At 40.5% G+C, this 13,536-nt stretch overlaps 1 protein-coding gene and 1 long non-coding RNA gene across 9 annotated transcripts in view; one reads left to right on the top strand and one right to left on the bottom strand.

The window, feature by feature from the left end:
* The window catches only part of PLCB1 (phospholipase C beta 1), a 695,993-nt gene that overhangs the window by 620,536 nt on the left and 61,921 nt on the right, over positions 1-13,536 (top strand). For 2 of the 3 annotated variants that reach the window (XM_023251452.2, XM_023251451.2), the window contains exon 32: positions 736-853. The exons of the other annotated variant lie outside the window; for it this stretch is intronic. In XM_023251452.2, coding sequence (XP_023107220.1) covers positions 736-834 — 99 coding nt within the window. In that variant the 3' untranslated portion in view covers positions 835-853. The remainder of the gene's footprint in view (positions 1-735; positions 854-13,536) is intronic. 3 annotated transcript variants of the gene reach the window in all.
* The window catches only part of LOC109498079, a 51,549-nt gene that overhangs the window by 27,227 nt on the left and 10,786 nt on the right, over positions 1-13,536 (bottom strand). The window lies entirely within an intron of this gene.

Genomic DNA, 13,536 nt, shown 5'->3' on the forward strand with positions numbered 1-13,536 from the left:
TTGGGCGACTCCCTCCTGTTGCTCAAGTCTTTGCTCAAAGACTTCTTTTCAAAGAGGCCCTCCATGACCACACTTTCCACACTCCCCTATTGCTGGCATCTCCTCTTCCTTTTATTCGGCTCTACTTCCTGTTTTTCACGGTATATATCACCTTCCCTCATTAGGTCATTTACTTCTTTTTTAGGTGTGTCATTCAGTGTTCCCTCCCCAGTGGATTTACATGGAGGGCAAGGGTTTCGACTGTTTTGCTCACTGATGCTCTTGAGGTCTAGGCACCCAAAAACAATGCCTGGCACGTGACTTATGTAGAGGGCTAGCAAAACTAGCTCGATGCATTTAAAACTCAATCCTCTCTCTTTGAGAGAGAAAAGCATAGCCATTAAGCCCAGTCCCACTGGGCCACACTGTTCAACTGCTGTCAGTGATTCATTACAATCTTTTTTCAAGTCTTGATAGTAGTGGGATTTTGTAGAGAATTTCTCAAAACTGCTAGTTACAATCATACTTAGCATCTAATTCCCACGAAGAATGGGAAGAAACCAAAGATAATTCAGTTGCCAGTCCCATTGCATTTGTGGTCGGAAGTGTTGGAATAGACAAAGGAGTTGGAGATTTTAAATCTCTATTCTAGAAGGCACTCCAAGAGAGCTCCCAGACAAATAATTTGAAACAACAGATTATTAGAAATCAATTTCAATGCCACAAAAATGACAGCCTCCCTTTTTTTCCACACAGGGGGACGGTTCCTCCTCATTCTTGTCGGAAACTTGCCATGAGGATCCCTCTGTTTCCCCCAACTTTACTCCCCCCAACCCTCAAGCTCTCAAGTGGTGACTACCATCCTTCCGGCCAGGTAGGACTGGATGGGAGGGGTCGCTTTTGAGAGAGGGGTGGCATGTGGCCATCAGGTTTACAGGCATCATGGACTTGCTCCTTTGTTTTTCACTACCCCCCTTTCTCTACATACCCATCCTTTTCCTGCTATAGTTTCCAGCCACATCCATGATGTGCCCTCATCTTTACCTGTCTTTCTCTGGTATTTATTTTTTCACCATTCTTCTCTCTCTTCTTGACATAAATTCCATTCTGACTTATTGTCTTCTTCCCTTTTATTCATTTTGTTTCTCTATTTGCAAAACTGACTTCCTTTTTGAACTCAATCTTTCTCTTACACTCACACTGTTATTTCTGCTTTTGAGACATTTTTAAGTTCCTACTTCTTGCAGCACTGGTTGCCCACAGTTTTATTATCTTAAAATCCAGTGGGATTAAATTAATTCTCAGGGAGTCTTCCTGACCCACTCCACTCAATTTACTATACCCCTCCTTTTAAAAATTCAGCAAAAGTCATTGTATTCCCACATGATGTTTTGAATTAAGGAGATAGCTCAGGATTTCCTGATTCTCTAGAATCAAGAGCTCTTGAAAATACCTCACTAATAGGGATGCTTGAGCCAGGGGCTGCTGGTTGAAGCAAAATGCAGCTCAGATGTTAGAGAGGACTTTAACTTGGTAGACTAAATGCATCATGAAATCTGCTGTATTCCTTTAGCTAATAAGAGAACTGCCCTAAGCCATTCCAATGCGAATGCATTTCAAACAAAAAAAAAAAAAAGAGGTGTTATTGTGATTATAAAGAAAGCAAAATACATCTATTCTGATGGATTGAAAGTAAAGTTCTACAGTGAGGCTTATGATGTTTTTCGTCCTCAAACACTTGTTGATCTGTGAAGCAGTACAGTTTAGAAACGTGTCAAAGAATCAGTGAAAACAACTCTACTGCAAAAAAAAAAAAAAAAGCTATAATTCCTTTCTCTTCCTCTACATCAATCACTACAAGCAGTGATGTTCTAGCTCAGCATTTTTCAACTGGAATGAGCATATCAATTATCTGGAGATCTTATGAAAATGTAGATTCTGATTCAGGAGGTCTGGGTGGGACCTGAGGTCTGCATTTCTAACCAGATTCCAGGGGATGCCTTTGCTGCCACATTTCCACAGACTGCATTTGACAAGCAGGGATCTAGTACATTCCTACCTCCTGGCTGTAACACCTGGAAGGAAAAACCTTCAAGCTGTTTTGATGGAGTTTTTTGTTTGTTTGTTTGTTTGTTGTATTTTAAGTTTTTGACCTAATCACGACCCTGACCCTTGAATACATTTTTATTTTTTACTATGGACTGTGACACTAGAAAAAAGGAGAGAATGCCATTTGAGAGCAAAGCCATAGCCTGGCTGTGAATTCCCTCCATGTCCTCCCAGGGGTGACAATCTTGTTCCTGTGGTGACCTTGTGATAAATAAAGCTCACATGGAAAGGTGGGGTGGAGAGGCAGAGCGAGTGACAGTGATTTTTCCAGAAAGGCATCAGGGAGACCTTGGCAATATCTTCTTCATTTGAATATAAATGTTCAGGGTATCTTTCAAGTCATCAATTATAAACATTATTGGATTTTTTTATTTCATTTTTTTATTATTTTTTTAAATGTTTTATTATTTATTTTCAAGAGTGAGAGAGAGCAGAAGCAGGGGAAGGGCAGAAAGAGAGGGAGACACAGAATCCAGAGCAGGCTCTGAGCTGTCAGCACAGAGCCCGATGCTGGGCCCAAACTCATGAACCTCGAGATCATGACCTGAGCTGAAGTCGGCCACTCGACCGACTGAGCCACCGGGGACCCTGGATTTTTTTTTAATGCACTTGTTACTGTCCTGGTGTTTTTGAAAGTTACAGTGAAACATTTAATACCACAGATAGACTATTGAATTATCTCCAGGGAGGTAAATGACCAATGACCGTGAAGCTCAGAACACATTTGTTTTCCAAAACAAATGCAATAGAGACCTAAGTGTTACATTTTGGTTGCCATGTTCTGTCAGGCTTGTGGTATCTGGTCTACCACTTGTTTTTCCTGTAGAAGGTCAACTGAGCCTCCTGCTGAGCAAAAATGGTTGTTTCCCACCAGATATTCCCACCATATCTGGACACTAAAAACGTCTTTAATCACATAGTTAGTTTGGTCCGTTTAGCTTTTCACATATAAAAGGCAATATAAAAATAAACCAATTTCACACATTCCATGGAAAAATAGGTCTCATTGCTAAAACAGAACAAAAAAATTAAACTGTTTTGTATCTGAAAAAGAACAAAAAGTCCTTTTATACCAGTATATGAAAGGTACATTTTTGTGCTGCATTTAATGTTTCCCCCAAATGTTTCTTGCTCACCCCAAACATTTCCATTGATAGACTACAGCTAAACATAAAATGAATGAATAAAAAGTACGTAAAGCCATCGTGCATTTACTAGAAGAGTGGTTTTTTTTTAGTTCTAAGATTGATCCCAAGAATACTCATGACATAAATACTTGAAATTTCACATTTTTATGTATTTTTTAAATTTATTTATTTATTTTTGAGAGATGGGGAGAGGGACAGAGAGAGAAGGAGAGAGAGAATCCCAAGCAGGCTCCTTGTCAGCATGGAGCCCAACGTGGGGCTCGAACTCACAAACTGAGAGCTCATGACCTGAGGTGAAGCCGACGCTTAACTGACTCAGCCACACAGGTGCCCGAAATTGCATATTTTTAAATTTGTGAATGCAAGCCTTCATTGATGAAAAGTATATTTCTTATTATCTGCTAGAGATTTATAAATGGAGCTGTAAAGGTCATACTTTTAACCCTAGTAATTTCTATTTTTTAGTAAATACAAATCACTGTATACCACGATTACAAAGAAACAAAAAGAATGCTTGCTCATTTTGTGTATATATGAACTTTAACATAATGACCCATGTATAAATATATATATACATAAAATATATATGTTTATATATACATACCTATATGTGTGTATATATACATATATATGTGTTATATATGTGTATATATGTATGTGTGTGTGTGTGTATATATATATATATATATATATACACACACACACATATATGTGTATAGTGACCAATGCCTAAAAATGCCAATGATACAGCACTGGAAAATTATCAGTCTATGCCAAGTATTTACTAAGTGCCTGCATTCTGGGCTGTGCCAATTTCAACAGGGAGCATGAAAGAGCAAAAACACAGTTCCTACATGCTTTTAAATAATAAAGAGCAGGGGCGCCTGGGTGGCGCAGTCGGTAAGCGCCCGACTTCAGCCAGGTCACCATCTCGCGGTCCGTGAGTTCGAGCCCCGTGTCGGGCTCTGGGCTGATGGCTCAGAGCCTGGAGCCTGTTTCTGATTCTGTGTCTCCCTCTCCCTCTGCCCCTCCCCCGTTCATGCTCTGTCTCTCTCTGTCCCAAAAATAAATAAATGTTGAAAAAAAAATTTAAATAATAAAGAGCAATTTAAGACCATAGAAGTGCTTTAGAAAGGTTTTTTCCCCTGACACTTAAGTAATAACAAACTAGCATTTATTGAGCACTTACTATGTTGCCAAGCCCCTTCAAAGCACATCACATGTGTTATCTTCCTATTCTTGCCTTTGCACAGTTGAGGAAAATAATTTTCAAAAAGGTTGCTAAGCTTTCCTGAGGTCATTAAAAAGAGTGTCCAACCTTGGAGACTCCATGCATGTGTTGTGCCCTCCAGCTTTCTCAGTAAATATCTGAAGCCATGATTTTATGATCTAGATGTCAGGGCTGTGATACCTCTTTCTCATATTTCACGGACGAGTAAGCAATAAGGGTTCACCATCTGTGCCCCAGTACACACATCTGTAAAATGGGGAGACTACCTAGCGGGCTCACTGTCAAAGGAAGCAGACCTCTCTGAGTGGCTACAAGGGATAGACATCAGTCACATACACCAGATGCTGTTTCCTTCCTGGTGGTATATACTGTAGCCTTCATAAGATCACAACCAAATCTGGCCAGGGATTTAGTTCCCAAACCGATCACAACAGCAAGAGGAATTAAATCTCATAGGCAGGATGTTCAAGTTTCTCAAAATCATTTGTTTTTAAACTAATGTCTTAGAGAGGAACATCTCCCAGGACTAGATGTTAGAAAAATTCCAGCCCTGTGAACACAGGACTCACCTCCAGGAGGCCACCAACAGCAGCAGATCTCATGGGTGAGAGGCAGGCAGCTGTTTTTTGTGCTCAAAACATCCTGTGGGCAAGTAACCGAGCAGAGGGGAGACTGACCCATGTGACCTGCACAAAAGGGTTAAAGGATTCTGACACAACCTTCTCTGTCCACGGCTGCTAAGGCTCACTGCTCCCTTCTATAAAACATGAAGATTGAGGACAGACACCCTCACCCCCTCCCAACCCTGACTTTCTTCCTCCCCCTCCTTCGTCTCTACTCCATCCCATCCAGCTTGCACATGTTGGTGCTGACTTCAAACCACAGACTAAATTGCTTTGCTTCCCTGGAGATCTCCTTGTCTCGTTCTTCTCTCTGCACACTCCCCTCTAGAACACACTCTTTCTCCTGCTTGGAAAGCTGTGCCCTGAATTCTATGAGATAGAAGTTAGGGTACACATTGGGCTTTGCACCAGGGTTAAGGGGTTGTTTTATGGCTTTCAATTATTCATTCAAATAATATTTACTCAGCCCTACTATTTATCCCTGAAGTTACGAGGAAATCTACGGGAAAACATCTTGGAAGACAAGCATCTTTATTTAAATGGCATTTAAGTTTCATTCATATCACAGGACAGAGTTTCTCCTTTTGTTCCAGAGAGAGTGAGGAAAACTGCTTTGGGCTAACTTAAGAAACATTTAAGCAAGAAACAAAGAAAAATTGGGGCATCTGGGTGGCTCAGTCAGTTAAGCATCCGACTTCGGCTCAGGTCATGATCTCACGGCTCGTGGGTTTGAGCCCTGCGTTGGGCTCTGGGCTGACGGCTCGGAGCCTGGAGCCTGCTTCGGATTCTGTGTCTCCCTCTCTCTCTGCCCCTCCCCCACTCACGCTCTCTCTCTTCTTCAAAAATAAACATTAAAACAATATCTAAAGAAACAAAGAAAAGTTTTCTAGTATAGGAACATCTAAATACCTAGATTCCCAAGGGCTATTGTGTGTCTCTTTGAAGATCTTTAAATGTGGCAACAAAGGGGTTGTCTGCCAGCAGAGTTGTGTATGACTGGGTGACCTTTTTCTGACCTCCTCTGAGCTCAGGAAGAATACGATTAATTAAACTCAGAAGTTTACCACTGAAATAATAGGTATGAGATCCAGAGAATTCAAGGTGTTGGAGGACTCATTAAATAGAGTTGCATAAATATGCTGAAAGATTTAATGAGTCCATAGGGTCACTTATAGAGCAATGAAGCAGAGATGACCTAAAAAAAATTAAATTAGAATCGATATTGTCCTTAGGAATTAACAACTATAGATTGCTATATTAACACCTGAAATGAATTCTATAATTACATCTTAATGCACATTCGTGCTCTCACCCCAGGAAAAATGATAATTGCTCATTTTTAGCATTTTACTTGCCAATCATAAAAACAAATTTATGTATGTGTGTTTATTTCTGTGATCTCTAGGAACCATAAATAGCTTTAAAGAGCTGCAAGTAGGTAAATAGTGTTAATTTTTTCTTTTAATAATTCAGATAATACTTACTGGATGCCTATTGTCTAGCAGGCACTAGGCTAGATGCTGGGACAATAAGACAATGCAAAGAGATGCAAAGCTTGCCCCCACCTCGAATTGCTTATAGTCCAGTACAGCTCAGTGCTATAGAACTTTCTACAGTGATGGGATGTTCCATGTCTGAGAGCCCAATGCAGTAACCACTAGCCACAGGCAGTTATTAAGTATTTGGAGTGTGGCTAGTCCACCTGAGGAATTGAATTTTTAATTATATTTAAGTTTTATTTAAATTTAAGTGTAAATAGCCACAGGTGGCTAGTGGCTAACATGGGCAGCACAGGTAGGTGGCATGCTGGATCTTAATTTCTAATATGTAATCTACCTTTCTTTAAAGGATTCAAAGGATTTGTGTTAGGACTAAAACAGTATAGTCATCATCATTGTAATAGAGCTGTTTACAGTCTGACACATACTGGGGGAAACCAGGGAGGGGCTCCCCAGAGGTGGTAACCCTTGAGCTGTAGGGTTAAGTAGAAGTTTATACAGCAGAAGAGCAGACAGGAAGGAATTCCTTATGACATTGTGCCAGAGCCTGAGGTATGGGCATCATGTTCCTGCTATGGAACTGCAAGGAATTGCATTATTTGCATGCTGTGTTAGTCAGCCCGGGCAGCCATAACAAAGTATCTCAGACAGGGTGGCCTAAACAAAAGAAACTCATCTTCTCACACTTGTGCAGTCTGAGATCCAAGATCAAGGTATCAGTAGGGCTGGTTTCTGTGAGGTGTCTCTTTTGGGCATGCAGATGGTGCCTTCTTGCTGTAATCTCATATGGTCTTTGACCTGCCCTTGTGCACAGAGAGAGCTCTTATGTCTCTTCCTCTTCTTCTTCTTCTTCTTTTTTAATATTTATTTATTTATTTTGAGAAAGAGAGAGTGAAAGGAGGGTTGGCAGAGAAGAGGGAGAGAGAGAATCCCAAGCAGGCTCCGTGCTCTCAGTGCAGAGCCTGACATGGAGCTTGATCTCATGAACCATTGAGATCATGGCCTGAGCTTAAATTAAGACGGAGCCACCAACTGAGCCAACCAGGCGCCCCTTTGCCTCTTCTTATAAGGAGGGCAGTTCTGTCAGATTAGAGTCCTACTATTATGACCTCACTGAACTTTAATTACATCCTTCAGGGCCCCAACTCCAAATAAGTCACATATATTAGGGCTTCAGTGTATGAGTTTTGAAGAGATACAATTCTGTCCATAAAACATGTCATTCAATAAGCAAATATCTTTTTCTTTGGGTCCTTTTTTTTTTTTTCTCAAAAGAGATGATACATACCTCACACTCAGCTCACACGAATTTGCAGAAAACTATCATCTATTCATCGAGCATATGATGATTTTTTTTAATGTTTATTTATTATTGAGAGACAGAGACAGAGCGCGAGTGTGGGAGAGGCAGAGAGAGAGGGAGACATGGAATCCGAAGCAGGCTCCAGCCTCTGAGCTGTCAGCACAGAGCCCGGACACAGGGCTTGAACCCAGGAACAGTGAGATCATGGCCTGAGCCAAAGTTGGACACTTAACTGACTGAGCCACCCAGAATCCCCTAGCATATTATGATTGTAATCATTGCTTTTGATTTACCTATTGACAGATACAGAGAGTTCTAGAAAATTAATACATACAAAAACACTTAAAGCAAACTGAGCACCTCTCAGAACTCAAACGTAATTAAATGTTGCTCCAGCAAATATTAATATTAATTTTCCTTATTTCTCTGAAGACAAACCAATGGTAACTTGCAGTTGGACAGACTCACTCACAAGAACTAATTTTTAAATTTTTCAGGGATTCTGTAAACTAGTTGTTAAATGCGGCCATTACAAAAATGTAAGTTACATAAACTTACAATTAAACAAGTTGTATTAAAAACAAAGGTAACAAACACCCCAAACTCAGCTCATGCTGGCTAAGACATTTCACGATTGTCTGTGCCCTCAAGGTATTTTCCATCTGTCGTATCTGTGTGGTCACTTCTACTAAGTCAGCGTTCAAGATCTTTGCTTCCAGAGCTTGGACTTGATCATAATGGGAATATTTACACCACGGAAATCAGGAAACATTACAAACAAGGCTCTTCCTTTTTCTAGGAGAGCCATGTACTAAACATTTAGTAGCACACCACTGGCACAAACCTTACTTTGATGGCATATGGTTTTCCCAGGATTTATGCAGCCTTCCCACTGCAGCTTACCACAGCTACAAACAATCTTACCCATCCTTTATAAACAAAACAAAGCTTTCTGCTGAGATCTAATTTATTGCCTTTTCAAGCCTTTATTTCTTTGTTTCCTTCACCATAAAGGGGCAGTCCTGTCTTGCTGACTTCTGGGCTCTCAGAACCTCCATATAAAACATTCTGAGGCAACAGAAAAATCCCCTGAAATATACACTTAGCATTGCTAACATATTTCTAACCCACCCAGCAATGTCTTCTACCTGAAAATTGCCTCAGCTATAACATAATATCCCTCCCACTGCTAATACTACCCTGCAGCTAATACTAAGCTTATACTTGCCTCATTCATTTTAAAGAGGACATTTTTGTTCCCACTGAAAGTTTTAAGTGACAGTAAATGAAATAGAATAGAAAACTGCTGGGGTAAATAGCAGTTTTCAGATTAAGCTTTATATTCTGTTTGAAACATTTCTCTCTGCTGTTACCCTTTTATACCACTTTCAAACAAGTAAAGAGAGACTCAGATTTTGAAAATGAAATGCCATTTGGCAGAATTCACGTTCAACCTTTGATTAAAATTCCAATTAAGTCATGCCTGTGGTCTCCAAAAGCTGAAGCCCAGTAAGTGAAAGTACCTAAGTTCACAGAGCAAATAAGGGACTTGATTTCCTGACCCAGGTCTACACTTCAAATTGCCACCACAATGCATCTTGCTTTCTGATGAAAATCCTGTTTATTTACGATCTCTTATTGCTGTAGCACTGTAGGAGACTCTTATGAGGGTAATTATAAAAGAAAAAATTCAAGCCAAAAAGATTAAGTGATTTGAAGTTTTCCCCCTTTTTCCGGGTTAACTTACATCCACAAAAATCTGAGAATCCTGAATCTAGAACGAATTTGAGCATAGAATAGACAAAATCCTTGGCATAGAGAGGGGAAAGAGAAGGGATCCCAAGACTTAGTTCCAGGTAACTCATAGTTTTAAGAGGTCTGGTAAAGGAGATAGAGCCTGAAAGAGACAGAAAAGATACAACTGTGAGATGGGAGGAAAACCAAGACTGTCAGAGAAACCAAGAGGAAAAAACAGCATCAATATATAGGGAATGATGCATAGTGTCTACAGTGACTGAATGGTATAGCAAGGCACCTTTGACTTTAATAACCAAGAGGCCACTGGTGCCCTTGGTATTAGTGATGAGTCAGTGGAAAGGTGGGAGTGGGGGCTGGATAAGAGTGGGATAAACAGGAGGCAAGGAATGGACAACTATTTAGCTAACACTCTTCCAGAAGTCCAGACTTGAAGGGAAGCAGAAATCTGGAATAGTCATGGGGGATGTAGGGAATAAGGGAAAATCCATTTGAGAAGAGATGAATCAGTACTTCTAACTTTTGGTCCAGTCTAGTTTATAATGAGACTACTAAATAAAATGATTGCCAGGCAAGAATAGAGAAAAAGGGACCTCACCTATTTACCAACCTGTTTGCCAACCTATTTAACTGTTGGCAGGGTTGTGTTTTTCTCTGATGAATCAGTATTCAGTGAAAGAACAATATCTTAATGAGTGTGCAGCATAAACTCTCAAGAACTATGAAGAACAATAAAGGGTTTCCCTAGACAGAACTCTCAAGAACAATAAAGGATTTCCCTAGACGCTGTTTAAATGTTTGGGTTGTTTTCTCTTGCTATTTAATACATTAACAGTAGTTCTGATACACCTTACAGAGTGATTCCCCAGAGCTGATCCACGAGGGCATCCACGAGGGCATAAAGCCTGCATGGTTGCTACACAATGTACCCGTAGTTCAAGAGATTTCCACATTTACCCTGCTGTGATTAGAATTCACTCTGTCTTGTGTAGGAATGAAATTACTTTGCACATAATAAGCTGATATATTTTCTTTTCTCCTTAAGCATCCTCCTTCCCTCCCCACCCTTCCTGAATCACAGCTCCAGGAAAGAAAAAGGACAGGGCTCCCTGAGGGAGAAGGTCCTCATTAGCGGGGCAGAAATCTTGAAAAACAGATTTGAAGAGAGGAAGGGATTTCTCCAAATTCCTTTAGCTTCTTTGAACACAGATAGCCTAAAGGGCTGGAGTCTTACCCTACACCCAGCGATGACAGGACTCAGGGTGTGCCCCGGAGGAAGAGGAGAGTGTCCCTTTCAACCCTGAGAACTGTGGGGAAAAGAAGGGAGAGAGAAGAGAGCAGGAGGTGATATTTGTATGTACTTCTGTCACTTCTACTCTCTGGGCCCAAATCTGGAAAGTTCCCATATCATGTACATCTGAGAGGGAAAAGGAAATGTCCTGTGTGCCTCAGTGATAAAAAGTGGTGGTACTGAGGGGGCTGGTGAAGCCTAAGAACAAGACAAAAAGGCTCCCTCAGGCCAATTGGCTTGGACCATGGACTCAAGAGGTGGTTACCGATCAATCACCCTGGATGGCTAGCAGCCATTAATCTGTGGAGAAGTCTAGGCCAGCCACTTCACAGCAGACACCTGTGAGGATATAGAAGGAAGCCTTGAAAGTCTGAGCCTGCTGACTCCTCTTCTCCCACTTGGAAGGCACTCTGAGTTCTGAAATAGACTGAGCCACCATTTTGAAGAACTAAAAGTCAGAAGGACACATTTGAAAAGCTGGACGTTATGCAAAGAGACTGAGTTGTACAAGAAGCTTTTAAATCCGGTTCTATAGGGAAGTGGAATTGTGAAGCAACTCTAAGGAAATGGTGTTTTCTTTCATAGTTAGAAAGGCTTGGGCAGCTTTCCTTTCTGTCATTCAATGTGTGGCTCCTCCACCTCCAGGGAGAGTGGTTTTGGGGAAGTGTTTCCGCTGTGACTCACATGACACCGTTTCCTGGGCAGACAGCTCAGGGGCTGTGGTAGGCAGTGCCAGACAACTCCAGGTCAATTGAAAGGGAATGGGTCTCCTGGGAGTTTGCTAACCTGATTGCAGGTTTCCTGGACACCGTGTCCCCTCCAAACCCAACACCTGCTGTGACAGAGCTGTTTGTGATGAGGTGAATAACAAACAGTTTTGCCAAGGTTGGGTCACAGGGGAACAAAAAGCACACTTGCGCAGGTGCGGCCAGTCTCCCAGTTTCTCTTATAATTTTCTCTACCAAACATAACTCTTGTCTAAAGCTTTGGCAAGATTTTTAGTCAAAGCCTTTAAAGTCACATTTGTAAAAGAAATGTTTACTATCTCATGGCTGAAAAGTATGCTCAATTCTGCTGAGCTATAACCTGAAATTTGTGGTTTTTCTGAAAGGTGTATTTCATCTGTAACTGCTCAGAGTATCTTTCTATTAAGATCAGCTATAAAATAAAATATTCGTATCAGAAAAATTAATGAGACTGGCTCTTGACAGCCACTTTTCTGAAGATATTTCAGTAGATTTATCCTGTAGATGTATTCATAAGTGAATGTATGCCCCTGCAAGGGCACAGAGTCAGCAAAGCTTTCCTTGTGACCTGCACATCTCTCCATCCTGATATGACTGCCAGATTTGGGCTCTGAAATCGTTGTTTCCTTTTCTTTAAACCTGGTGCCTAAATATATTGTTTGGTGTGTTGGTCAGAGTTTTCTCATAAATCATTTACACTTCTATGTATTCCTCCATATTTAAGTCCTCCTGATAAACTAAAACGTGAAAAAAGCTATTATGTGTGATTTTACAGGACCCAAGATGCCAAGTGAAGGTACCTAGGGAGGCCATCAGCTGCACTGCACTTGCCATTGTTTGACCAGGATTTTGGCCTTTAGGGAACATTCCATATAAAGATTAAAGCCAATTTAGTTGGAAAGCCTCGAGACTAAATATTGAGAACTATTTTATCACCTAGATTTCCAATCTTGGAATTGTAGCACTCACTCACTTATCAAAGTAGAATAGACAATAGGTTTTCTTTTTAAAATATTTTTTCTCTTGAAATTGGAGAGCAATGGATTTGAAAGTAGCTCCCCATCCTCATCCATCCATGGTAAGTATATATACGTATATATTATATATAAAATACATATACAAGTACATATATACATATATATTATATATCAAATATATCAACAAGATAATATAGAAATATAAAATATATAATTATTAAATATGTAAGCATATTTAAAAGCCAGATTCACTCATAGTTTTGGTCCATATCTCTAATCTAAAGAAACCCAATTGGTACCTAACAGCTTATAGGCAGTAAAATTGTATCGCACCCCTGAATGAGAGCGTCTTGTCCTCTTTGAAATTTGTACCACGTGCATTACCTATCAAATGTGTTAATCCGTAGGTATTTTTTTCAAACTACACATCCCTCTACCGTGTCCCAGGGAACACATTCCTAAGTGAGCCCGCCTCATTGTCTTGTTGCACAGCCATCTCCACACTAGCTATCCAGGTATAATGCCCACCATTTTAGAGATCCAGTCCCCTTTGATCCCAAGTCACAGGCTTCCCTTGTGTGTTGTGCAGATGTCAGGTACATGTAATTTCTGCTCTTTTGCATTGTTCGTTCCAGTCGACTTTCCTTTGTGTTCCTACCTTTACCCATTTTCAGCTGCGATTAATGTATACACTATTAAAGGGAGGAGAAAGCTTATTAATTGAAAAATTGATTATGTAACCTTGAGGGTTTTGTTTTCATTACCTCCAGTGTCCAGGAAGGGCGTTATCCTTTCTGACTTAACAGGGGATTTTTCCACTGGACTCCTGACAACATCTTGTGTTCAGGCTACAGTGCCGTTCTCTGCTAGCTTCC

This window comes from Felis catus, chromosome A3, assembly GCF_018350175.1.
Source record: "Felis catus isolate Fca126 chromosome A3, F.catus_Fca126_mat1.0, whole genome shotgun sequence".
NCBI classification, from domain to species: Eukaryota; Metazoa; Chordata; class Mammalia; order Carnivora; family Felidae; genus Felis; species Felis catus.